Raw genomic sequence first — 27,850 nt, forward strand, 5'->3', positions numbered from 1 at the left:
ATTACCTTCTGAAGCTGATCAATTCTACACTGAAACCAAAACTTTTGAACATTTTTAGAAATGTTCAAAAATAGAACAATAATGAGTCAAGAGTAGTAACAGTAAGGCAGTTCTCAAACCTGTGAAAATCCTGTATCTACATAGCTGTTGCTATACATGCAACTTTCTAGGTAAGAACTTGAGGAAAAATCCTGGTGAGGTTTTATGTGAGTTAAATGACATTTAATTTTCCCCTCCTCATGTTTTCAAAACTGTTGATGCAATAGTATTTTGAATTACTTAACAATGTCTTCCTACCTCCCTCCTGAACAGTTTGATTTACTGTGAAGAGACCTCAGTGGTGTGGTTCTTTGGTGTCGTTAGCAGCAGAAACTATAAATGGAATCCCCAAGAGAAACTGCTTCCAGTCTCAGGAAACGCAGAAAAAAAAACCCTCTTATGTGTCTGTTTGAAAAAAAAATGATTATTCATAGTGCACCTGTAAGAAGCAACATGCTCTTACTGCTCAATTCTTTAAATGAAAATTCTCATTAATAGAGGAACACTGAACACACACTGCACTAAGGAAATATTAATGTCTCTAATTATTAACAGTGAAAAAATGCACCTCGAATATTGTGTGCCACAGTTACCTACTTGGATTGCTACAGAGCACTTAACATACTTACAAGTTCTACTCATATTTTTTAATCTAAAAAAATACTACACTCCCCTCATTTTGATTTTGAAACAACTGGGATATGTTCAAGTTAAAGCACATGCTAAAACTAATTTGTGGAGAAATCATAAAATTAGGGGGAGGGGAGAGCCAGAGTATATGTGGAATGGGCACCAAGGCATCCTAAAATACAGACTGTAGCAAGAGGGAAAGGCACACTGCAGTTTAATAAATGATTAATGAGGTGGTGACACATTAATGTAAGCACAGGGACAACCAGGTCTGCCAAATCTCAAACCTTTCCAAATTTTGTCAACAAAACACAGTTTTAATTTGAGACAGGCAAACACGGAAAATGATTTTGAGCTTTAGCTTTAGCCCTTCATAGATTTTGAATTTAAATCCTGTATCAACACCAGGGGAGACAGAGGTATGAAAGAAACGCATGGGTTTACAACTTTCTTCAATGAAGTTGGCACTATCGAATGCAGTAACGTATCCAGCTCTGTGGATTATTCTGCCTGCCATTAAATGGCTCAGTTTGTGAATACTTTGGAGCTTAGATTTTTTTTTTTTAATATTCAGAGACCAGGAGCCTGGAGATCAAGCTATTTATGCACGTTTAGCACTCGGCCTGTTTATTTGGTATAGTACCTCACCTAATATATCAAAATTAAGCATTGCACAACTCCTCATTTTTAACCACAGCCCATTAAGCTTTGCTCACTGATTAAGACATACCATGTTCCTTGTGCTTTCAATTTTCTCCCAGTGTATGGTGAGAGATCTGATATTTTTGCAATGTCCCCAACACCCAGTGGCAAAGGCAGAGAAAATCTGGGTAGGATGATTTCCAGGTTTGAAGTGTGTCCTAAGTGTTAAATATGTAACTCCAGTGCTTGCCACTCTCCTGAAAGCTATAAATGGCTCGAGCACATCTTTATTTTCATCACCACTTGGTGACCTCTTCCTACCATGTGTTGACTTCTTTATTCTAGTAACTAAAAATCGCTCTCCATTTAACAAGACACTTCAAAAGGTGCCTAACTAAGAGCACATAAGTACAATACATTCAGTCATTTTTCTCACGTGCTCAAGGACAGGCCGGGCACTTAATTACCTTGTTGAATTGGGCCACAGCTCTCACTGCTATTTTTCAGTCTTTTTTTTTTTTTGCCTTTCCCTTCTCTGGGGATAGAGCCTTGCATGTCCAAATTCCATTATCTGGGATTCATGAAGCATCATCTCTGTCTCTTATGCAAATTTGCAATAAGACACAAGTGGCTTCAATTCAAACATGAGTGGCAGCATCCCATGGAGGCAAATGAGCAGCCTCTGCTGTAGGAGAGGCTGTGGTAACAGAATCAAACAGCATGGCAATCTCTAAGTGACTTTCAAGGTTTTCATAATAAGTGAATGTTTGGGGTTTTATTCAGTGACACAGCCTGAAAAGTTTCCTCTAAATTAAAACTTGACATGTGTCAGTTTACAAGCAGTTGTGCTAAAACAAGAACAACAAGATAGCTAGGGCACCTGGGTTTCATTAATTACAATAACATACAAAACTGTTTAGGTTGTATGAATGAGTTTTTAGTTCTGAAAGATCAAATCAGGGGAGAGTTCACTCATGACACATCTACTCAGAGTAGTATTATTATTATTACCACTAATTGGGGCACTACAGCCCATCCCATCAAGAATGATGACTTGCTGTGATGAAGAATTCAAAACCAGACTGAGCATCTGCTCTGTGGGGTTTCTGGAATAAAAAGGCAACGTTGGGCAAAGGTGATAATACACAACAGCACTAATGCTTTGTGCAATTGGGCTGATGAAACATTGAGATGAAATGATTTTCTCAAGGACAAGCAAGGAGTGTGAAGCACAGCTGAAGTGCTGTGTAGTACTTGACTTCTCCTCCCTGACTGTCCCCTTGTGCTAATAGAGACACAACCAACACAGCCAGGGCCAGCACTGCTCCAGCACACACGCTCTGCTGGCACTCCACACTGCTCCAGTTGTCACATGCCTGGACATCTCAGACATGCAGAGAAATTTATTTCCTTCCAGGCCCACAACAGCTTTTATATTAGACTTATCACATTCCTACATTGGCAAGCAAAGTTCAGGATAAAACTTCTTAATTAATTTTTGATTGTGAGCCTGAATGAAGTTTCACACACAGGTCGCCAGAATCAACACACACGCTGCCTCCTCCCTGTACTTTCTTAAGAGCTCTTGTAACAGACAATAATCAGACAATTCCCTGTTGTAGGAAAAAAAAACCCACACCAACTCTAAAATCTACTAAGAAAGGAGATTTTCCACAGGGCTGGTCCTTAGATAGTGCAAGACTCATGTCCTTGACCCTTCACTGATTCTCCCATCAAAACCACAATCTGTGTTCTAAGAACTTCCAGCAACTTTTAGGGACTGATGAATGACAGACCAAAAGTTGGACATATCTTTTGGCAGCTTCAAAGTCCAGCACAAGTAGGGGAATGAAGGAAGGGAATGTCTCCATCTGTGTATATGTAAACTGAGTATGGTACCATTTAAAAGTATCTGGAAATACCTTATTCTTATGGTTTTTAACCAGAACTTTGACATCACCACTGGAGACCTTTTAAGTCACTGGCAACAATTCAAAGGCAGCTGATAGCAAACACAGGGGCATAGATTTCACTTGGTTCCTATACAACACTGCCTCAAACACCCAGGAGCACCATATCATTGAGATACTACATGTACACTTGGTCCTTTTCACCCTAAGAAATGATAAATGAAGCTTGGACTCTGTAGAGCCCAGCTGTTTTATTTTAAGAAGTCTATTGCTAAAAGACCAACAAGTTCAAAATTTTAAAAAAGAAAAGGGAAGAAACAAAAGCAGCTATTGTAAAACAATAAGCCTGGGCACTGAAGAGAACGCTGCGAGCTTCAATGCTACCCTGTATGAGAGTAGGAGTGGTTCGCTCGGCTGAAAGTGATTAATTTCTTGAAAATGCTGAGGTCACGCTAATTGACATGACCTGTGTAATTAAGCAGTCTCTGTTTACACATGGAAAGCTCAACTGCTGTGAAGCTGGGTTTGTATGACAGAATGTCTTTACAAGTCAAGAGATCAACAACCTTTCCTATGTCCTACCTCCCCACCGACACAGCTCCTGATTGCTGTTCTGAGGGAACACACACAGGCATTTCCATATGAAAATCAGCCTCGAGCCTGGGCGAGCACAGCCCCAGCAGAGTGAACATGTTGTGAAGCAAGCTCTGACAGGCCCCAGGGGTGACTGCTCAGACTAAATCCCCGTGCTGGTGAGAGTCCTTTTCCCACCTTCTCTTTCCGTGATAATGCCCTCTCCAATCACAGGAGAAACGTGACAGAGGGAGAAGTGTGGGGTGAGAAGCCAAGGGCTCTGCCTTGCTAATGCTAGCTTTTACACTGATTGACTTAATCCCTGTGGCCACATCTCCTCACTTCTGCACTTCTCTGCTCAGAGGCAAATAGCACCCTTCTGCCTTCCAGCATTGCTGCAATTAAGCAGTTCAACCAAAGACCTTCTACATATAAATAATGTTGTCACTTAGATACCATTCAACACTTTTATTGAAGTGCAACAATGCTGGAAAAGAAGCAAACAAGATCATGAGTAACTACAGAAAGCAGATATATTTTAGAGGTATCTTTCTCCAGAGACTCATGTGGTCTATGGGGCAAATCTCTTGTTTCTTCCTCAGAACCCTGAGGCAAAGCCCCACTGACAGATTCTCCATGTCTCCTCCCTGGGCTATGTTCACTCCTCCCACCAAAAGAGAAGGTCCTTTGACTCTCTACCCCATATTTTTATTCAGCACATTCTCAGGTAAAGCATTATTGCCACAGTCAAAGGACCATGTCTTCAATAACAGGGTTGGAGCAACTACTTCTCAGCATTGCCACCAATTCACTCTGCTGCCAGCACTGGGGAAGTGCACGTACAGACCACCTTCCCAAGGGACAGTGATGTTCTTCATCCCAAAACGAGTCATGACATAGGTGGAGCATAAAAACAATGTCCTTGGCCATCTGAAGCTGTGTTGATATTTCAGCTCCCAAGCCTCAATGCCACAAGCTACAACAGTGGGGAAATACCAGCCCAAAACATCCCAAGACAAATACACCCAATGGTATCTTCACCCCATCAATGTACATTTATGAGTCTTTACCACTGCTCAGGAGTAACAACTGTAGCCACGAGTCTGATTTTATTAACTGCTCTTACACCTTCCTGTGCCCCAGCCAATAAAAAAGGTGCTCACTCTGTGTCTGCATGAAAAGGAACAGTTCCCCACGCAGAGAGGATTATCTCAGAGCAGGGGAGCCCCATAACTGAAAACAACAGTGAGCTCATTCTGATTTTTCCTTTTCATGCTTTTCCTTCCGGTGGAGATGACATTGTCTTCAAGAGTGCTCTCTTCCAGAGCAAGAAAATCCAACTACTTCCTGCCAATTCTGCTGTGACAAGAAGTCCTCAGGCAATATTTTGTGACCTTATGTTTTTAGCATCTCCCAGTAAATTACTAGGTTAGTTTGGGTCAAAGTACTTCTGTCCCTAACAGCTGCTGATTTTTAAAGGAGGAAGCGTGTCCGACTGACCTGGAATCGACGCATGTCTCGAGGGTTTCCTGCATTTTTTAGGCAATTTTGGTTACATTTGAGGAAAAATTTCAAGAAGAACCTGTGGAGAAAGAGAAACAGATATTAATGTCTTATAAATAGGGTGTAGTATGTATAAATACGACATCTGCACATTTGGTCCAACATAGACTTATTTACATCAGTATTCCCAACTCAGACAAATCACCCCCCTCCCCATCCAAAGAGAGAGTGGAGCTTGCATAGGCCCAACCTAGCAAAACAGGCAAGCACACCCTGAAACTTCAAACACTGATTTCATAGATCTGTTGTGTCAGAGCCATTAAAGTTTGCAGGATTAGTCCCTCTGTCACGCCAGGCTTGCTGCACCAACCAGAGCAATGAGGAAGAGACACGTCTTTCAGCACAGCAAAAAAGGGACAGAAAAATGCCAGATGTGAAAATTCCCTTGTGCATAAATGGGTTTTTTTTACAAGTTCTCTGTCACCCACGAGTTTTGATTTAATACAAAAATACTGAAAACGTTCCATAGAGTTGAAATCTCCCTCACAGGAATAAATCCAGTTTGTGTATAAAATTGATGCTCAAACAGTGGTTAGTGGAGCCCAGATCCCTGAAAGAAGAAGGGGGGAAGTCTTGGTCAAAAGAATGACTTCATGGAAAAATGAAATATTTTTGATGCAGCCTATTTCCTGACCATGCACAGGTCACTGAAGTAGCTATATGACCCTGACATATATCTCTAAGAAAAGACATTGCCTTTTATAAAGCCAAAGAAAAAAGCAAACATTTCACTGAAAATATTTCCTTCAGTGTTATGCATCAGTGGACTGTAAACTCATAAAGACAAGTCAGTGAATAATAGTGGGTCTCAGATTCCAGGCTTCCTCCCTGAAAGCCAAAGTTTATCAGCCTTTTGTCCAAAATAAACTACAGACTAAGGTCTACTAAAGCTCAGCCGTGCAAAGTTTAATCCTACAGCAAGTTTAAAGCCCAGTGTAACCAGACAAGGCAGCATTACATATGCAATAACCATCAGTGACTAAGCAGTTCCTCTGCCCCGTTCCCATATACAGGAGTGGGGTGGGGAACAGTCTGATCCTGTTTTACTTTAAATCGGAATGGTAACTTTTGCAAGCAGCCCTCTTTTAGCACCCAAACTGAACACTAGGTCAGCAGAATTTGCACAGACTGTCACCAGGAAAGGCAACACTGCAGGGTAAACAGCTTCAGAAAATCCCTTTTTGATGAGCAGCATTCTTTACCCTGCTCTAGTTGTGGTGCTGTCCCTCAACAAGGCAAGTTTTGCTGCTTGTTCCTCCACATCAAGAAAATCATACAAGGCAAATGGCTGCAACGACAAATTGAAACTATGAGGGACTGTTTTCATTAAAGAAATGCAGTGTAATGAGGAGGATTATCAAATGCGATGCTTGGGATTATCCAGAACTAGATCTCCTTGCCCAAGAAGTCTCTTCTAGACCTGAGCTCCTAAATAAGAGCAAGCTATCAACATAAAATAAACAGCCACTGCAGGAGAACAGGGGTTTGGAGACAGTGTTCATTTAAAGTAAAGAGCAGTGCAAGTCATTGCATTTCTCAATCAAGCAGGTTCTGATATTCAATAATGGAAAGGTGCTGCTATTTGTTGTACGTGCGTGTCTTTTTAAGCCGCTAATGGCCAGCTGTGACAGCCTGACTCAGATTGTGTAGAAGGAGCTGTCAGCACAAATCTTGGCATCTCGGATCCAGACAACTGCTTGCCACCAGGCAAGGGTTTGTACTCGTGCCAGAATGGATTTTGAGAGACAAGCAAATAGGGCATTAATTCCGCCAAAGAAAAACGAAAAGTGGGGAGAGTTCAGGATCTTACACTTCAGATGATGGCTTTCCTGTCAACAGCTCATCATTTAGCTCATGAGCTATGAAGGGCACAGACATCAGATCCCTCTTGCCCTAAGCTGGCCCTGTCTCGTGAATCGCTGGCAGGATTCGGAGACCACCCCTCCAGACGAGATTGCTCGCTGAAATAAAAAGCCTGGCCATCTGTTGGGAGGCAAGGACATCCCTGTCAGCTGGTGCCTACAGCCTCAAACAAGCCCTTATGTGGCAAAACCTCTCAGAGCCACTCACTCTTTGGGGAGAAGCTGGCGCTGCCGGGGGCCTACTGCGGGATTTTGGCGGCTTCGCCAAGGGCCGAGTCCAGCAGCTGGCCACCCGGTCTGCCACAGCCCCAGAGCAACACCCTGGCCCTGAGGGGAGCTGGGATATGGAATAGCTAAAGACAGCCAAAAATTCCCATTTTGGCTTTACACAGCACACGAGCGATGGGTGATGAGGGTGGTGGGCTGATTCAAGAGCCTCCCAAAAAGATGGAAAGCTCTTGGTGAAGTTCTCTGGAGAAACACTGAGCCTTCCCTCTCCTTACAAAGCCTGAGCTCATGTCAACTCAAAGGCTTGAACAATCACTCTGAAATACAAGAGTTGGCTTTTGGGGTCTGCAAAATGCCAAAGTTTTTCAGTCTAACTCCATTTGCACTGTGCTATAACCCCCAAAGGCTACAGAAGTTTCACCAAAATAAACTGCAGAAGAAATGAAGCTCATCTGTTTAAACCTACCAAAACACCTCAGGCAAGCAAGCAAGCAAACAAAACTTCCTTTGAATTAAACCAACTCCAGAAAAAAATTAACTTGCAAAAATAACAGCATTTTCAGAGGAACACAAAGCTTACACAGCCAAGTTCCCTCACTGCATTTTAAGCAAAAAAAGTCACCAGTTTACAGAACACATTCTGCCAAGCGCCGTATTTTAATTCCACTGAAAGACAAAACAAACTATAGAGCTGCACTTTGTTTTGGAACACACTAGGGCTGGAGTCCCCCTGGCCACACGAAGCTTCCCACACTCATCCAGACAAGAGCTGAGCGGCTCCTGGGCTGGCACCATACACCCCAGGCGACAGAACCCCCACCTTGGCAGGAAGGAGGATGAGAACAGATTAAAACAAGGGTAGAGCAGAGCAGTTTGATTCATGGGGCTCAGCCCAGGCTCTTGGTTCCTGCTTTAAACTGCTTGTTCAGGTGCCTTCATCATCTCAAGCCTGGTCCTGCCAGCGTTCCTCATTAGCAACACTTCACTCTGCAAATATTTCAGATTTGGATTGACAGGACTGGTCCAGGAAAAGTGCCAATAGAGCTGAGCTCTTTGTAAGCATAAACCTCCATCCCCATTTGTTCACATTGAACTTCTTTACAGTGGGTTGGTTTTTTTCAGTTCTAACTTTCCTCGCATTTGGCAGGACTGGGTACCGTTAATGCTAGCCACAGAGGATATATAGCATTAATACTCATTACTGGGGTCTGAAATTCATTTCCAAGATGAAAAAAAATGTGTAAAACACAGGATAAATAAGATCAATAAAATCAATAAAATCTTCAACTCTCTCTCCAAACTTATGTGACTGCTGAATACCCACTCTTCTGCCACACAGGACTCAGTCATCAATTACACTTATTGCTACCATTGAAGGGTTTGGGGGTTTTTTTGCATGAATCAACCAAAACATAGTTTCTGACTCCCTTCCTGGCTACTACCATCCCTGGTGTGAAGAGCATTTGTGCATGCGGAGCACAGAAACACAATCCCGCTCCATGTGAGTCAGCTCCGGTCCAGAAACACAAACTTTTTACAAAGCACTTGGATTTACTGACTCGCATTGGTATTAAACCAGAGAATTCCATGCGTCACCCGTCATCCCACAGACACATGGTTGGAGTGTAAGGAAGGGAAGTTTTAGGGAAAACCAGTTAATTTTAGATTATATTTAGGTGTCCTAAGATGCAGCTCAGAGCAGACTGCAAAAACTGCTGAAGGAGTGAAGTTGCTGAGCAGTTAATCCATGCCATGCATGTACTACTACAAATCCCTGAGTAACTGCAAGGTCCAGTGTAGAAATACACCCTCTGCTTAAATACAAACCCCTGGGCTGAATCAGGCCCCAAACTAACATGAATTTCTGTCTGCCAGGAAAAAGCCCTAAAAAAATATGTTATTGGCCCTTCTGGGAATGTTCTCTTCTTTTCTCACAATTCAATAGAAATTCCTTTTTGGAGATGTTGTTGGGGTTTTTTTTTAACAAAACTGCTGCAATTCCAAAAAGATGGTGGTACCAGTAGCACTGTGCTCTCACCATTATCCTCTGCTCTCTGCTAGGGAGAAACTCTACTCCAGGCCTGGTTCCTACTGCTCCTTCCAACACCTGAACCCAGCTCTGTCCTCACTCCTGCCCCTTCCATCCTCTAATTCCCCTTGTTCCCCTGATGGATTTGGTGAGCACAGAACCACCTGGAGGTCACTTCACTTGTTTAAAATGCTCCCTGCCACTCCCTGCTGGCCTTAATGTCCATCACACACCAAATCCTTTGGGTTTGTGCAACACCCTCCCCAGCAGCATCCTGCTCTTTGCCACTACCACAGGGATTTAAATTAAACACATGGCAGAAATGGAAATCCGAGTAATGAAGATGTAAGAGGATTTTGCCTCCCTGCTTTTCTTGCCACTACAAATTAATACTCATGTTTATTAAAAATAGCTGAAGAGTTAAATTAAAGAAAGCAAGCTCTGAAATGATCTACGTTGGCTCTTCTGTCACTCCCCTGAAGGAAATTTAAAGGAACTCAAACACGAAGGCTTAGCAGTAGGATTTTCTTGCCATTGCCACAATAAATATGTCTGTGGAAGGAGAAAAAAATAGTTGGAAAGAAGACCTGCTGCATTCCTGATGCTGAAGAAAAGCTTGTTTGTTCCTGATACATTGGAGAAGTTGTTCAAGAACAGTTCCTCCATGTGAAAATATGACAGCTGTCATGGTGCCAAGGTCAGCCAGACCAGTGGCTATCCAGAGAGTGAGTGCTGGTTATACTGCTCAGACCTGGCTAGGGCAAAAAAACCTGACAAAACACACCTTTTCTGTGGTATAAACACATTTGATAGAAAAAGGGAAACTTCAGACTCCTGGATGAAACACAGCAGTAAGTATACGTGGGTTTGTAAAATTAGTAAAACCGAAACACAAGGGCCAGGGCAATAATTAGCAACTTTCTATCAGATAAAAGGATTGCATGCCCATTCTGTACGGCACACCAGTTCAGCAGAGTACTAAATATGTGCATAAATTTAAATACACAAGCAGTACTGATGGAGACAAAGGTACTACTCACATACTTGAGCACATCGCAGGCCCAGCTCTGCTGTCAGCCTAGTGATGCTACAAAAACAGTTGTCTCAAACAACCTCTGATGGGTATTTTAGCTCTGGTGAAAACTTGGCATATCAAGAGGTACCAAAGGCAGTACAAGGGTGAGTCCAGACATCATTGCATTCCCTGCCACTGCTTTGTTTGCTTCTGCAGGGTTTTTTTGGCACTTTTCACACACTTCTCTCTTTCTCTATCTCTAACTTCTCCTGCAACTCCTGGTAAGAAGATCTACTTAGAAATTTGCCACTAAAATAAAAATATAGAGGGAATGCAATTTCATTTGGAAAAGTAAATAATCAAAAGGTAGAGAAAGTAGGTTTAGATTAGATACTAGAAAAAAATTGTTCCCTGTGAGGGTGGTGAGGCCCTGGCACAGGGTGCCCAGAGAAGCTGTGGCTGCCCCATCCCTGGAAGTGTCCAAGGCCAAGGTGAACAAAGCTTGGAGCAACCTGGGATAGTGAAAGGTGTCCCTGTCCTTAGCAGGGGGTGGAATAAGTTGAGCTTTAAGATCCCTTCCAACCCAAAACTTTCTATGATTCTGTGATTCCATGATTTATGAAATGGCCCTGTAGAAACTTCAGAAGGACAAAGTGAATTGTTTTCCCTTTTCAAGTTGACTATCAAAACTTGTATTTTAAAATGGAAAATTCCAAACTTTGAAAAACTTAGGCTAAAATAAAGCTTTTTTTATTCTGAACAACAATTTCTGGAATTTTCCAACGTTTTAAAACTTTACTTGAAGATTGTTTTTTGGTTGGGTTTTTTTTTTCCCTGCAGACTTTTTCACATACAATTCCCTGATCATGTCAGGTACCTTATTCACAAAAGAATAATTGAGACTTACACTTATATTTACCAACATGAGGCTGAGCATGGAAATCAAATATAGGCATGGGGAAAACCTCCTATTACCCACATGTTCACAGCTGGATTTTACTCAGCTCTTTAGTCAATAAACAGCAGTAGCTACCTTTTGTGGCACTTTTACAACAGGAAATGTATTCTGCAGAATAGAAATTAAGCACCAGATACAGCCATCTAACTCTCTTCTAAACATAACTTCTTGAGCTGTCAAACATCCTAATTAAGAAAAGAAAAAAAATCCTAAATCTGTTCTCTCTGGATTCAATGTTCTTACTGATTGAAAATGGAAGCCAAATCAGACATGCATTTTGCATTTATGGGATGCTAAGCAATTCACTGGTTTACAAAACAAACAAATACCAAAATTAAAAGCATGAAAAATTATTTACTTTATTAGAAAATATATATCTTCCTCCTGAACTGCAGGAAAGGTCCAAGAAAAGCAAAGTGATGCAGAGAATAAACCTCTAGCAGTCAGAGCCTGTTGACTAAAATTCTTCAGGCAGTGCTATAATAACAGAAACATAATAATAATAAGAATAGTAATAATAAAGTTATTTTTGTGAACTTGCTGTGGCTGCCGGAGCTCCAGCACCACCAGGGTTTGCTGTTATCAACACAGTAAATATTCAGCTCAGAGCAGCAAATAGCTGAGGAGGCACCCACATAATCACCAAATCAGAAGGCAGGACTGCCCAAACCAGCCTTAAATTACTCATTGCTCGCTTCAGCAAGTGCTCCCAGTCACTTTTCCTCAGGTCTGTGTGTTCTGCACAGCGAAGCACAGCATATCAATTTTTCATCTTGCATCTTCTGGATTTCTCTAGCTCCCTGATACTGAGTTATAATGCATCACAGAAATTTAGAGTAGTTTGGGAAAGTGCGTTTGGCATTTTCTCCCATGAGTGAGTTAAAATCCCAGAGAGACTGTTTTGGTTTCTTTTCCCAGACTTTTAATAAGAAAAGAAGAAGATAACACCACTGAAAAACAACATCACAGAACAGAATTAAGAATAGTCCAGAGGCAGGTTTGAATGCTCAGTTTTCTGTAATTTAATTTTGCCCCCAGGCCTGACTTTTTAATATTTTTTTTTTCCTTAAAGTAGTGAAAATCTGAATTTTCCTATATCTCCTGACTTGTGCCCAGCCCCAGTATCTAAAATTTTTATTACATGTGAACTCCAGCTGCCTTTCTATCACAAACAAAAAAAAAGTTGGAAGGAGTTTATGCCATCTGTGTACACAGGACACATAGGGTATTTTTGGTTGATGACAACCATTATAAATAGCAAAATAGTAATAATAAAATTCAATTAATTTGGTTCAGTTTAACCACTTTTCCCTTCAGTCTTTCCCCAATTCACTCCCGTTTCACCCCTCAAATATTAGCCCATAAAAGTGGGTTAACTATTTTTAATTTTTACTGAAGACATTAGACTTCAGTCAATGGAAAAAACTACAAACCAGCCCTGTGGTCTGTCATAGTTCACACAATGCCAGTGAATTAGCAGCCCTGCCAGAGTCATACTTTAGCTAAAAGAGCCTCTGTTCAGTGTAAGTGCTGACAGATAACAGCAGTGCTGTTATTGCAATATGATATCAGCATTTGGTTCCCTGCTTCCTCAAGGTAAACTCCTGTAACTTTAGCATGGGCACCAAAAAGCAGCAGTGGTATCAAAGTCGGGGCATGTTGGAGAGCAGGGCTAATCCAGCCCTCTGAAGCTGCTTTTCTCACACCAAACAGAGGGCCCTAAAACATGTCACCTTGAGCTGGGGGTGCTGATGACATATTTCTTTCACCAGCTTACTGAGAAAGTTATAAAGATTCACATGGTAAATATTTCATGTGTGGGAAACACATTTCCCACCTTTCCCTGGACCAGGAGCATGTAAATCACCTGCATGTAAAACTGTGTGCAATCTACCTGCACATACAATAATTAATGATTCCTCAAATAACCTGACCCCAAGAATACCTCTAAATAACACTGACACACCAGTGCCATCACCCAAATCTGCAAAACCCAGAGGCTGAGACCATTTAAAGGATACGTCTGAGCCTCTGAAGTGCTGAGAAAAATTTCTGCACAAGCAGAAGATGAAGTGCTACTCAAACCCCATCTGAACAGATGCATCCTCGAACATTTACACCAGGTGTAGACATGATCTTACAATGGTGAAACCTCCTGAGACCTGGTTCAGAATCTGCTTCACTTTGCTCTCAAGACGTTTTTAAAGTGGAAGATGCTTTATGTTAAAAAAAAAAAAAAAAGAAAGGGCAGGTGGTCTGCTTAGACTGACATGGAAATTATTTTTGACCAGATTTATGTGTAGGATTGGTGGCCTGAAGAGAGAAACAACCAAGATGCCTTTAGATCTCTTATTTACATTAACCCATGGTAATGTAACATAACCCATAACAATAAAGAGCCAGAAGAACATAAGAGATGAAGAGAGTGATTATTGAGTAAATTCATGTCTCAAAAACATTAAAAATACACCATCCAAGGAGTTTCCAGAGAAATGCAAGACAAATTTCTCACAGTGCTGTGTGCCCATGAGATGCTGACTCTGGGCAAACTCAGGGGTTCCTGGCTGCAGCTGCTCCAGTGCCTCGAGATCACTACTAGCAAGATCTACTTTGCAAGACTGTGGGATTTACTGCTGGGATGACACCCCAGCCTCAGCTTCTGCATCACTAAATCCTCCAGAGAACCACAACAGCAATGGACAACTTAAAAACATGCCTGTAAATCTCCTGTTCACACAGTCCTGGGTGCAACTTACCTCACCCGACCCACCTCAGTAACTACAGAGAAGTATTTGGGAAGTGTAATATGGAGAGGGATTGATTGCATCCCCTCCTAAGACAACTTGCGCTTCAAATAACAAATTAAATGTTTGCTTCAAGTAAAGTAGCAGCAGTGAAGGACCTTAAGTGGGGGAGGAAAGAAAATCACAATAACTTAATAATTTTAAGCTATTAAAAGCTAACTTTTAATAAATTAAAAACTAAACTGATCTGAGAACCCAGTCAGTCACTGACAAAGGAAAATCGGACAGAGATGCTGCTGGGAGATGTGATTTTACACTTTTATGGTTCTCTTAAATAAAGAAAAAAAAAAACTACTAAAAGGAATCTTTTCAATAAACTAGCAGGGGTGAGTCTAGAATTAGCTGTCCAGAAAAAAAAATATATATGCAAATGTACATTTGTATTTACACAAGACAAGATCAAATGCAAAAATGTTGTGGAAAAAAGTCAAGTGCTGCCTTCAGCTCCTGCCCACAAGCTGGACATTCCATCCAGGGGTTCCCATTGTTTGATGAGATTTAAGAGAATAAAGCCCTCGTTTCCTTTGCAGCAGGGAGCTCTGGCAGTGAGCACAGGATCCAGAGTGTAGTGGCTATTTTGGGAGCTGGAAGGAAGCAAGAGGCTGTTCTGTGGAAAGGCGGAGGCACTTTGAGCTGTGCGTGCAGTGGTTCAACAAGAGAAGATATGCCAGGGGTACTTGAAGGGGATCAGGAACTAAGTATAAAACGCTGCAGATTTGTGTGTGTGTGTGGGCAAGCAACCTAGACACTGTAAAATTCATTGGGATTTACCACAAGAGGGGAAAGACTGAAAGAGGAAGGGCAAAAGAGTTTCTGATGTGCTGGCAAAGAGGATCACCCTATATGTAATTCTGGAGATGTCATCAATAAATATTGCATATGTCTGCTACCTTTAACATGACATTGAAAGAGCTTAATTAACCTCTGCAGGAGACATGTAGAATCCAATCATATCTGCTTATATTACAAGTTTTGGATTAAGTGCTTCACATCTTTTCTTAAAGCAATGAGCCTTGAATACGTAGGAAAAAAACGTTTGCTGATGTCCTCTTCTGTGTCAGAGAGATGTGGGAAAAGCATTGTAGGCTGTAGCTGCAAAGTTATCTCTTGCACCAGTTGGGAAAGGTGATCCAGCTAACAAGAATATTTTCTCCTGCCCTTGAAGCCCACCACCCAGTAAGTGTACCCAAGCCGAAAGACATAATCCCAAAACTGAAGTGGAATTCAGATCAGGATGCTGGTGACAACTTAGAACTGGAGCAAGGCAAAGACATGAGTCTTTATAAGCATGAGCATTTATAAGACATTTATAAAATAAATCATGCTCATGGCACTGTGTACTTTGTTGGTTGGAACTACAAAAAACAGCATCTTTTGAGAGAGTTCAGCAGACCAAAAGCATTGTAAGGGCAGAGGCACAGCATTAAATACCTGACAGAGGGGAGCAGGGAACAGCTACAGACAACTTCCATGGGTGTGAAAACACACACAAGACTTGGGATCTTCCCTGTATTTCTGGATGTCTGGCTGTGTCACCCAGATGCCCCTCTTTGTGAAAGCAGAGGTGACACCTGTGATCAGTAGGATTTACACCCACAAAACACAGAGCATGAGGGTCTACAAAGTACTATACGAGTACTTCAGAATTATGACTTTTCTGTGTCACTGCAGAGGACAGCACCAGTGATGGAGGGAAGTTTCCCAGTGCACAGTTAACAAACCTTGCCAAGCAGCCAGGGCAGAAAGGTAAAAGTTGTTGTTCATCTACATCTCACCAATGGAAGTTACAATTCAATGGACTAGGAAGTACTTGCAGCTGAACAACTCTTAACAGCTTTTTAACTCTATTTTATGTTCTATCGTACTTCTTTTGAGAGCAATTGTGCTGGACATCAGGAAGAATTTCTTCACTGCAAGGGTGGCAAAGATTTGGAAAGAGCTGCCCAGGGATGTGGTGGAGGTCCCATCCCTGGAGGTGTCCAAGGAATGACTGGATGTGGCATTGAGTGGTTTAGCTGACATGGTGGTGTTCAGTCAAAGGTTGGACTTGATGATCTTAGATGTCTTTTCCGACTTTAATGGTTCTATGATTCTAAGTTTTACATCTCCACTTATCTCCAAATAAAAATTAAGAGCCACTTTGAAGGAGTTCTGTGCAGTGCCAATGACAAACTTATCAGCAGACACGTGTTAGACAACACGCTAAAATACCCTTACATCAACTTGTCAACAATAACCACCAACAGAAAACCCTGACAATATAATGCTCAGGGCTCGATCCAAACTACAGTTAAATGTACACTATCACATATAAATTGCATGTGACTGATTCTATTCAATGAAATAATATTACTCCAAGTTGGGAAGTAGGGATCATTCTGATTACAACGGAATGACCAAGTTTCTACTTGCAAAGGCTTCTTTCACTGTACAGAACAACTGCAACAAGCACAAAGTGGCTGCACTGCTCCCACCCCTGCAGTGAAACCTTTCTGCCACCCTGGAGCTGCAGCACTGCCTGACTACAGCCAGCTTTACCCTTGGCACCTTCTGAGGCCGTCACCAACTTTTCACGCAAAGTTCATGGATCTAAAGAGGCAGGTTTGGCTCACTGTGTTTAAGAGAGCATGAAGATCCCTTCATCTTAAAGATTCCCAACGCTCAGTAGAAGCAGCTACCTGGAACTAGCAAGGACACTGAGGAGAGCACTTTCATCCTTGCAGAAAGCGTCTTGGGACTTGTTATGACTACAGGTGGTCAGACACCTGACTTTGTGTCTCTCCTGAAAGGCAGCAACGTGGCACACCCCAGTGTGACACCTCTTCAGCAGCATCTGAAAGGGAAGCACACCTCCCACTGAGCCACCAAACGCTGCTTCCCACACTAGTGAGGCTTTTCCTTAGAGGACTCTTCTTTGAAAATAAAAAATTGTCAGTCTAGTGATGCAGTGCCATTAACTCCATGCGCTGTTGCTTTTGTATATCCTGAAGGTTGCTTTTAAAAAATGGGTTTCATTACATAACGGGTTCCAGAAAAGTGATATCTCAAGTTTTAAATTGAGATTTTTTTTTTTAATTATTTTTTGCAACTGGACATGGTCTTCTTGACCTCCATCCAGTCATTTAGATGGCACGTTCTAATGTTCACCTACATGTCACTTTTAAAGCAAGAGACAGATACAGTCTGTATTCCTTGGTAAGAGTTTTAGTTTATTTTTAAAATTCCACTTCTAAAGATCACAAAATAATTAAGGAAAAAAAAAGGTATTCTTTTTCTTTTATCAGATGAATTTTTGTATCAAATTGTAGACAATAACGCATTTGAGATAAAGAAACCAAGAATGGAAGCAGAGCTGGCAGAACACCCACATTAATGCCCTGCCTTCATCCCACAGAGAATTATGCTTTCAAGGTGTCCAGGCAGAAAATTTTCTGGAATTTTAAACATGTTAATAGCTCAAGGTAATGGCAACTCCAAGCCAAAACCCCAAATTGGAAAGTTCCTGAGCCCTGAGCAACATTCAGTCTGCAGTCATGAAAGAGTGAAACAAACTCAGATGGGAACACGCACACCTTTTGTGAAGTTCTAATCTGAGGTTGGCATCTGACCAGAAATAACCAGTTCAGACCTCATCTTGGAGACCCGAGCTTGGGACCAAGGAGTCTTTAGAATAAACTGAAAATGTCTTCCTGAAATGCAAGAGAGGCTGGTTTCTCTCTTGTTGCACTGTCTGTTCCCAAACTCTCTCCCACCCATTACCTCTTAAAGGACGTTGGCAAATGGCACCCCTTAGGCTGTATAAATCTCTGCAGAAGGAACAGCATAATTTTTTTCCCATCACAAACCTTCCAGTCTAATATTTGACAGCCTAGATCAGGTGCTGTCCAAACATTTATTAAAACATTTTAAATGATGAATATATCCAATTATTACTATTAATGCAGCTAATACTGACTAATGAGGGGGAAACACACTAGCTTGTGTCCCGCAATTCATTACCCCTGCCTTGTCAACAATTCAAAGCCCAAAACCTAATCATCCATACCGGGCCCTGTTATATTTCACACGTCACATTTAATAAGTCACTCAGTGCCTATAAATTAATGTAACATGTCGGCGTTTATGAGCGCGGCTTTGTCGCTGTTAACAAATGATGTGCTGGCCTGCTCTGCTGCAGCTCAGCAGTGACGAATGATGGAGGATGATTTCTCTCCAAACTATAAACTGCACCCTGGGGACCACAGCTACACATGGGCACGTGTGTGCACACCCACAGTGGGTGTGGGAATAGCATAGAATATACAGAATTAGGTACCTGTTACAGGTATATTTCATGCATTTTAATGTATTAAATATTTTTCAGTCCAGTCATTGAATTTTATCAGTACACACTGTAACTAGTCAGACACACACAGGGATGAACACAAGTTACCACACAGTGTTATAGGGATGTATAAACAACTCTTCAGCAAGCTTATCAAAAACACATCTCCTGTGTGTATCACGTTACAATTTCACTCACACCACTTTAAACCAACCAAGCTTATAGATACTATTGTTTATAACAACACAACATATAGGTGGGGCCAAATCTTGGGTTTGATTTACAGTTAGTCTGAACACCTGTAATATCTCCATTCTTAGTGCTTCCACAGCCAACCACAGCTTGAAACAGAAATGAAACACCACAGAGTTGTATTGCAGAATGTGATGCTAAACTGCAGACGACTGGCACGGCACCAATACTTTCTTTACTACTTCTTGAGCAAAACTGATTTTTTTAAACAATATGAATAAAGCATAACTTAAAGTAACAGAGTACATGAAAAATGTACATGTATACATGTACTTTTTAAAACCCTTCTTCCAATTTTGCCGAAAAAACTGTAAGCATTGGAAAGCAACAGGGAAAGCATTGACATCTTTTTGGTTACTTTGGTAACAGCTGTGGCAGGTTCAGGATTGATGAAAGACATCTGGATCTACATACAACTGCATTAAGTACTATGTGCAGTAATAAAACTGCATGTTGCAAATGCACACTGTGGCCAGGAGGGAAGCTGTCACTGGAACCAACTTTTAAGCTCAACAGGTTTGTTAGCAGCAGCAGAAGAAGACAGATAAGGAAGGGACCTCTGAGAGTTGAGCTCCTCACCCCTTGGAAAGCTAACTCTTACCAAAGCACAAACCAGGCCCCCTGTTTTGGTTTCATAACAAAGCTTTCCTGATGGTAATGCCAGTTTTGCCCTTATGGTCTCTTTTACAGTGTTGTATCCCATTACAGCAACACATTCCTTATGAAAAAGGCATCCTGGAATACACACAGTAATGCACTGGTGATGAGCCCACAGCCAGCTTGGGAGAGACAGATCTGACTGAATTCTCTGGATGCTTTTTTTGCCTCTGTTGGGAAATGACAGTCTGTAAAAAAGGAAGATTTGTGGGAAAGGATCATGTCTGAAGGTCTGCCAGCACGAAAAAAATTCTTAGAGAAAAACCTCTAGTGTGACAAAACATCATCTTGAGAAAATTCGTAAGTGGAAGCTCTTTGCTTAATCTCAGCAGTCATGACTCAATGCTTCCATGTCCTACTGAAGCAGCAATCCTGAAGAGCAGTGCAGCAGAAAGTCACACTTATTTTCCAAAATCAATCCACCCTGGAAAGGCCACCCAATGGTTACAGTACCAGAGCAGGACACAGAAGACCTACATTCCTTTCTGTGCTTGGTATACTTTAGAAGCCGCCAAGTCGCTTTCAGGCTGCTAAAGACGCAATTAAGCCCTCTTAAAAGTCCTACTGTACATTTTACTGCATCTTTAGAAGTCAAAACACCTTTAAAAATCTACCTTTAAATCTCTCTGTCTTCTTTTCCCATCTTTAAAATAGGGATCATGACACTTCTCTAGCACACAGGTGCTGTACGGATAGATAAAGACAAAGACACTTTCTAAAAGGTGTCACACACATCTAGGATTCTCTCATGTACTGTTGGCATAAAAAAAAATCTCAGATATTTTTAAAGACTTCTGATATAGAAAGGGGAAAAGATGTAGGATTTCATAGACTTTAAATGTCTCTAAGAAAATTATCCTGTATAGGCTGTATCAGTGAAAGAACCACACTTATCGATTTGTTTTTCTAGGTCGTGTGTGGGATTTTTTTGGCACTTCATACCTTTAGAGCAATAGAGATGGTAAAATTCTGTGGAAAGGCTTGAGCATTGCTGCTCCTGAACTCTACACACTACTTCTTGTTGAAGGAAACTATTTGGGTGTACAGTCTGAGGTCAGCCACGACAGCAAAGGCCAGTTCACCAGTTAAGGCTCAATGACGCCTTGGGTGTCCCCACAGCCCATCATTTGCAAAATGCTAAAGGTCACAAAGACTCTGAAAACCCAGGACCACATATTTTAACAGTTCCACTACAGAAAATTTATTTAGTAATTGACTAATAAAACGTGTGTTATTTTCTCTAAAAGCAATATTGTATTTCTAGCACCTAAACCAGAAATTATATGGTGCAAACCCTCCCTTCACGTAACTCTGTGACAACACCTATGCAAGCAGAAGTTGAGACCACTATTCCTGACCAAAACAAAATTATTAGAGCAGTGCAGCTCAAATAAACAGCATCACCACAATCAAATAATGTCATCTGTACAGCACCCCCAGCACCTGAGTTTTTTTAAACCCATTCTCCTCCCTGTCATTCATCATCTTTAGTCCTTCCAGACAAAAATTTTGTGGGGAAGCATGATATGACTTGTATAGAAATCTGACCTACCAGAGGTCTCCAGGTACTACCACAAAACACATGACAGATAAGAACAATCTTGATAATTTGGTTTGGGTATTTTTTTTTCCCTTACATACACATTCAGGTCAATGGGCAAAACAAGTAAAAAGTAAGCTAAATGCCAACATGAAAGCTTGGTACTGTCTGCATGCCACAGCAGCCACACTTAGCTCTAAAAACTTCTAAAACTCCACAAGAAAGGTAGAGATTGCAAAAAAGCCACCACACAGGCACTGCTGGAGAAAGCTTTAAAAACATGGGAAGAAGTAGAACTACCTTGTTGCAAGGGATTCATGGAAACTGAAATCTTGAAGAAAAGGAGAGAAATCTGCATGACAATAACATTGTTTCCTTCTCTGAGGGACCCTCAGGGCTCACAAAATCATACAGAAAAGAACACAGCTCTTTTCAATTCAGCCCATTGTACAGAACGGTGAATGTCGCAAGGTTTATTTTATAATGATTTATTATAAAGAAAAATAAGGGCTCAGGCAGAGACATATTTTCTCAAGAATTTATTGTTCACCAAAATGGTTTGTTTTGCTGAAACATTTCTTTTTGCTCTATTTTTTTTCCTGGCTTCATTCTAGAGCTGCCTTCAGCCACACTTTGCTTTGACAGAGGTAAACGTTCCATCTTCACCTCTTCTGCCACCTGCAGCCCCCAGACTTCCCCTGAGCAGCTGATGCTACACCTGAATCACTGCTAAGCCACCAACCACCTCTTCCTTCTTGCACCACACCTGTCTGGCTCCTCCCTCCCAAAACATCAGGGACCAGGACCCAGGACCTCTGGAAAGACAAGGGAGTAAAGCACCACCAACACCAGACTCAATCCTCTGGCACTGGAGGCAGAATCAGGCCTGAATTCCAGGGCGAGGATCTCCTTTGATCCCTGCTGGGAACACAGCGGTGGCCCAGGAGGACAGGAGCATCCCCAGCCTGTCAGCTGGAGCAGAGGTTGGTGCTGGAGATTGAGAACTGGCTCCCTGAGGGAAACAGAAACTCAGCTGGAAGAACATCCTTCCTCATATCCCTGTGTGAGCAACAGGATGAGCTGCACTGAAATGAAGGACTTTAACCAGCTCTCCTTCCCACCCAGCAGCAGCTCTTGAGAGACCCTGGCTGGGTGTGCTCTGTGTGATCCTGGGCTACTCCAGTGCCACCACAGACCTCAGCAGCCTTCCCTTCCTATGTGTTCCTACTGCATTTCCTTACTCTAGCAAGGACACAGTTTATCCTCTTTATGTACTTAGTCCCTACAGTCATCAAGCCAGTTAAGGAAATGCCAATATTCTCCTTTCAGAGGGGAAGAAAATAAGTGACTTCACAAAAACATGCAAGAGTTTTTGGTAAAAGAAGGGAAATATTCCAGTGCATGGCTCTGCTAGTAAATGAATTTCTACTCCAAGAATTATTTCTTTCAAATAGAAAAGCAGAACAATTAAAAAAAAATTAAAATAAAACCTATCTCAGCTGCATTTTCCACATAGAATTAGCACCTGGTTCAGAAAGAAAATTATCCAAAAACTGAGCAGGCAAGGAGAACTCCAAGTGCATTGCATGTCCAAGCTAAACTGATGCAATTCCACATAATCAGTAAAAAAATAAAGTCAGAAGTAGGTCAGAAAAGCTGACAGAATTAATCACAGAAGAGATGAATAGGAAATTTGATGGAAATAAGATCACTTTTCATGATGAATTCATAGTCAGCACTTAATTGAGTACAATGAACTTGAAAATACACTTAGTGAATGCCTGCATGAGCTGGACTTCTGAATGTTTGTAGCAGTTAAGATACACAAACTGATCAATAGTGTAAAACAAAGGAGCTCAGGTATGCATGTGTACTCATACATCACTTCAATAAATTACCCTGAGCGTTAACACCAGGGGAAGGGAGGGGGGTGGATTTAGAACAATCATTTTGGGATCAAGAGCTAAATCATTTCAACCACATCTTGATTTCCGCAAAACTCGGCAGGAATTATAAGGCTTAACAGCATCTCAACAATTAGCATATTATAAATACAAAAATGATATATTAAAGCGAGAGGAGAAAAAGGCCAGCATTTTACACCTACAGTAATATAATTCCACTACTTAATGCAAAGTAACAGGCATTAGAGTGTTTGGGATCTTCTTGTATAGTGTTATCTGTTCTATCAGTAAATGAGACTATGTGAACAGTACAACCTATAAATAATTCAAGGCCTGAGATGGCAATTATAGAACCATGCACAACCAGCATGAATATTTTATGAAGGCTAAAACAGCCCTCAGAATGAATCATGGATAGATGAACACACACACATACACACACACTCAGCTGTTGGCCAAGTATTGCTTCCAGACATGGCTTATATCTGATCCTCAGTACATCTAAAAAGAAAATTCCTGAACCCAAAAGTCAGAAGTTACATCAGTATTTTTAGATATTAAGAGATATTAAAAAAATAAATAAAGGGACTGTAGAAGAAAAAAATGTTATACTGGTGAAAGAGAATGTTAGTTTCCTTTCAAAGATTCTGGTAGGAATTCTAAACAACTTTTTCCCATGCACAAAAATGTGGCTGCCAAAAGCCAACCATGAGGTACAAAACAAGGGCCTGCAGGGGCTGTGCAGCACCTTGGTCTGCAATATCTGCCCCTAAAGAAGGACTTGCCTACATGGAGATATTTTCCAGTAGAGGAATACTGGTGTAACTCCCCATATGGGCACTATTATTGCAGCACAAGAGCATTCACAGGGGAGTTACAGCAGTATAACTACTCCAGCATAATTATACGGGTATAATTATGCCAGTAAATTTCCCTGTATTAGCAAGCCCAAAGAAAACCTCCCTGTAAGGAGCAGGGCACTGCTGCATCCTGCCCCAGCACACAGCCAGGGGGCCAGCAGAGAAACACATCTGGGAGCAGAGATCCCCAAACTCTGCTCCAAAGCCAGAGCACTCAGTGGCACATGAGTAAATTAATAACACACCAGCAAAAAAATAATAAAATCATCTTTTATGTGTCTATCATGTACATAGATACATGGATGTGCACACGTACATGCTCTAGGTATATTTATGCTATATATAAATATAGTATACATAAATATACATAATTTTATTTATATGAATTTACATTTTAGAACATATGTGTTATAAACACTGTCTGATTAGTCCACAGATCACCTCCTTGAAATGAGGATGTATAATTTCTCCCATTCTCCCACTGGTAGAACTGGAATACAAAGTTAAAACACCACCAGCTATTAAAAGAAACTGGGCTGGAACCTGAGTGACCATCAGATAGCTCTTCTGTGCCAAATATAAACACATCTTTGATAGCTTGAAGATTTCTCATGTGCAAATATAAATGATGAGACTGGTTTTGGGTGCACGGCAGTCTACGTGCATGCATGAGAAATAAAGATTAAGACTGAATGCAGAAAAACTAGAGGACTAAGGAGGCAGCATCAGATGTTTCTTAGTAATCTTAATACATTTTTGTGCTTTTTTTTATTTTTTAAGCCCTTATTGGGTCTTTCATTTGCATCTAAAAAAGGCTCTTTTAAGGCTACAATTTAAAGCAATGCCTTGCAGACAGGCTGCCGGGTCCTCCTGCAAGGATGTGCCCATGAATAGGGTCACAGTGTCACAGACAGCACAGAGAGCACGAACTCACCCACCTCACGGCCTTTTCCTGCACGACCCCTATAATTTTGTGGGTTTGGCAAACACAAGGGGCAATTGTGTCAGCCAGGGTCAAGCTGCCATTGTGGGGGGTTTGTGGGCAGGATCAGTATCTGAGGGAGAGGGGTTGTGTCATGCTGGGTCAAGACACTGCAATTGTGGGTGCCAGTTTGGCAGCTCCGAGGTGGGTTGCAGTTGTTTTCCAGGGAGGGAAGAGATGACCATGCTGGCGGCTCAGGAAGATTCAGGTAGAACTGAAGCTGTTTCTAGAAGGTTTTGCAGTGAGAAGAACGTGAATTTAGTTGATGGAAGTGGGGAGATGGCAGAGAGACAAAGCGCTCAGGAGCTGGAATGATTTAGGATATCTGTAGGGGAAGATGCAGCTCCAAAGGGATTGGTGCCTTCAGCAATGTTTATCACCATGAGTTTAATATTTTACTCAGCCAAAAAGGTGTATTTTCTCCAGGAGAAGACAACACATGGAAAACAACACATCCCTCTCGCATCCCATGAGAAAGCGGCGTATCAAGGAGAGGTTTGGCAAGCAGGTTTTACATCCTAATTCTGCTTTGTTTGAAACCAGATCCTAACACAGCCTTTTTTCTCTCACCTTCCCATGCCTTTGGAGATGCTGAATTGTGAGTTAGACTGTGACTCAAACATGATCAAATTCCTGGTACATATGGACCCAGCAAGGCAGAACTGTGGAGTTTGGTTTTTCTCATTTAAAGGCAGCAAATAAAAAAAAAATATCATGAACAGAAACACATACCTTGAGACCACAGCCCAAAGGAAATACTCTGCTAATTGCAAGGGTGTATTAAAGTCATGAACTAAGTAAACTAATTTGCTCTTGGAATACTTTCTATACCTCCTAGGTTTCTGTTTAGAACCTCTGTTTAGACATTTCACAATCTAAATCTGGTGAAGTCTGAAAAAGGCCTTCAGAAGAAGGGAGGAAAGAAAAAGCCAGGCAATGGTGCAATAGGCAGCTTTTGAAACTTGATCTGGCTTTCTATTAATTTGCAACACAGATTTGATTTCTAACTCTCAAAAATTGGAATGGTTAATCTTTTATTTTCATTATTTTGACATTTCTGTTTACCTTTTAGAAATGCTATCAGAAGCACAATGTGGCATTGGAAAGCTAAATGCTAACACATGGCGTGCTCTACAACTGCAAAAATTTCTCTCATACTTTTGCAAATACCACAGCCAAAATCAACAGCACAAGTTTGATTTTCTTCATCATGAATTGACAGCTTATTTATCTCTCAGGAAGAACTTTCTAAACCCTTTAAGCTTCCAAACAACTGAGGAAGGATTCTGCTGACTGTTCAAAAATTTTTGTGCCTCACAAAATTATAAGCTACATTATTCAACTCTTCATGTGTTCTTTCTAAAAGAAAAGGAAAAAAGGATGCATTATGAATTGCAACAGACTTCACGAAAAAAAAGTCAAAAGACTGATCTGCCAAAAAACTTTCTCATTAGGATTTGTTTCATCTGATATTAAACCACAACATCCATATTGTGCACGAAGTCCAGCTAAACAGTCTTCATGATATCAGCTGATCTTAAGTACATATAGGCCTTCAAACACTGGGTCAAGTCTCATTAAAGTCAAAGTTTAACACATGCTTCAGCATGTGCAGAACAATGATGGATTTACATTAAATGCTCAATTGCTTTCTTGAATTACAGCCTTAACCACTTCATACTCCAGTGAAGGTGAACATGATCCTCCTCATCAGGCTGGGTAATGCCAATGCGTTGCTACAGCCCCGAGAGCACAGGCACTGCCAAATTGCCAGAAGTGATGGTTTCTGGGGACTGCTGGCTGAGTGAGATGCTCCACAAACACTGTCCTGGAGCCATGGAGAACACAACCCCGACTGCAGCAACCCCAGGCTCTGCTGCTGGGCAGCAGCATCTCCCCCAAACGCTGCCTTCCAGCGAGCTGAGGGCTTGTTTGCAGTAGAGGCTTTAAATCAATACACAGGAATGAAAGACTCCAGCAATGCTAACAGATCAAGTATTCAAACGTGGAATCCAGGGAACATTTTACTTGCCAGTAAAACGCCCAGTGTAACTCATTCACCCATGAAAAGAGCTGTGTCTGAAGTCATCTTTATTTACAATGTGTTTGTGCCATGTTTGTTTGCAAAGTGGAGGATGAGTTGGAGTAGGTGGCATCTCTCATAGCTTCCTTTCCACACACTCTGCACTCAGACTCCAAAGGTCTAAGCCTCACAAAGCAGTTACTGAGGAGCACACATTTATTTGCACCAAAAATATATAACGTGTTTGCTGTGAAAGTGGTCTGTTAGACTGAGCTTGTAAACCAGGAACTCCCTATGCAAAATGTGGAGTTACTCTGCTCTAAAATTGGTGTAACACAGAAATCAGACCATGTGCCACTCTACCTCCACTGCCCAAAAGGCAAAGTGGCTATAAAAACTGCCAATCAACCAAGAATAGGCTAACAGGCCTATTCTGAGTTTTGCTGAATGTCAAAATGGTCAAAATTTGGAATTTTTGTCTGAATTAGAAGTCTGAAATTTTGACATTTATTCTCATCTGAAATCAAAATAAAAGAACAATATACTATGAAAAACTAGAAATCGTACCTGAAATCACCTAACATAAGGCATAACAGAAATACACAATATGGTGAGAAATCTCTAATTTCCTCAGACATTCTGCTGGACACTGTGATATATACCATGGGCACGTGAAACTTGATAACAGGAAAAAAACCCAGACTTCAGGTTTTCCTGTTTCAAATTCTCAGCCCCCCCTATCCTTGGAGCTAATGGAGAAATCTCAGATAGCAGGAAAGAGCCCACAAGGAAATCAAAACACCTCCAGAAGCACGAGGGGTCTCCAGCTATGTCATACAAAGTATCATATAACATTTTTATCCACTTATTTTTCTAAAGTAAGAGATCCTTTTCCACCACAAACTGTGAGTAAAATATCACATCATAGAATTAAATACATGCTAAAACCATGTAAGGATATATTTGATAAAAAAAAAGCTGTTATCTCAAGCACTGCTTCATCCTGAAACTGGTATTTTTTTAAGCAATTACGTCCAAAAGGGATGGCTTGTTTC

General features: G+C 41.3%; 1 protein-coding gene across 6 annotated transcripts in view; it reads right to left on the reverse strand.

The window, feature by feature from the left end:
- EBF1 (early B-cell factor 1) overlaps positions 1-27,850 on the reverse strand; it is a 261,012-nt gene that overhangs the window by 94,410 nt on the left and 138,752 nt on the right. For all 6 annotated transcript variants that reach the window (XM_017728154.1, XM_017728152.1, XM_017728151.1 and 3 more), the window contains exon 3: positions 5,295-5,376. In XM_017728154.1, the coding sequence (XP_017583643.1) occupies positions 5,295-5,376 (82 nt within the window). The remainder of the gene's footprint in view (positions 1-5,294; positions 5,377-27,850) is intronic.

This window comes from Corvus brachyrhynchos, unplaced genomic scaffold (genome assembly GCF_000691975.1).
Source record: "Corvus brachyrhynchos isolate BGI_N302 unplaced genomic scaffold, ASM69197v1 scaffold21, whole genome shotgun sequence".
Lineage (NCBI taxonomy): Eukaryota > Metazoa > Chordata > Aves > Passeriformes > Corvidae > Corvus > Corvus brachyrhynchos.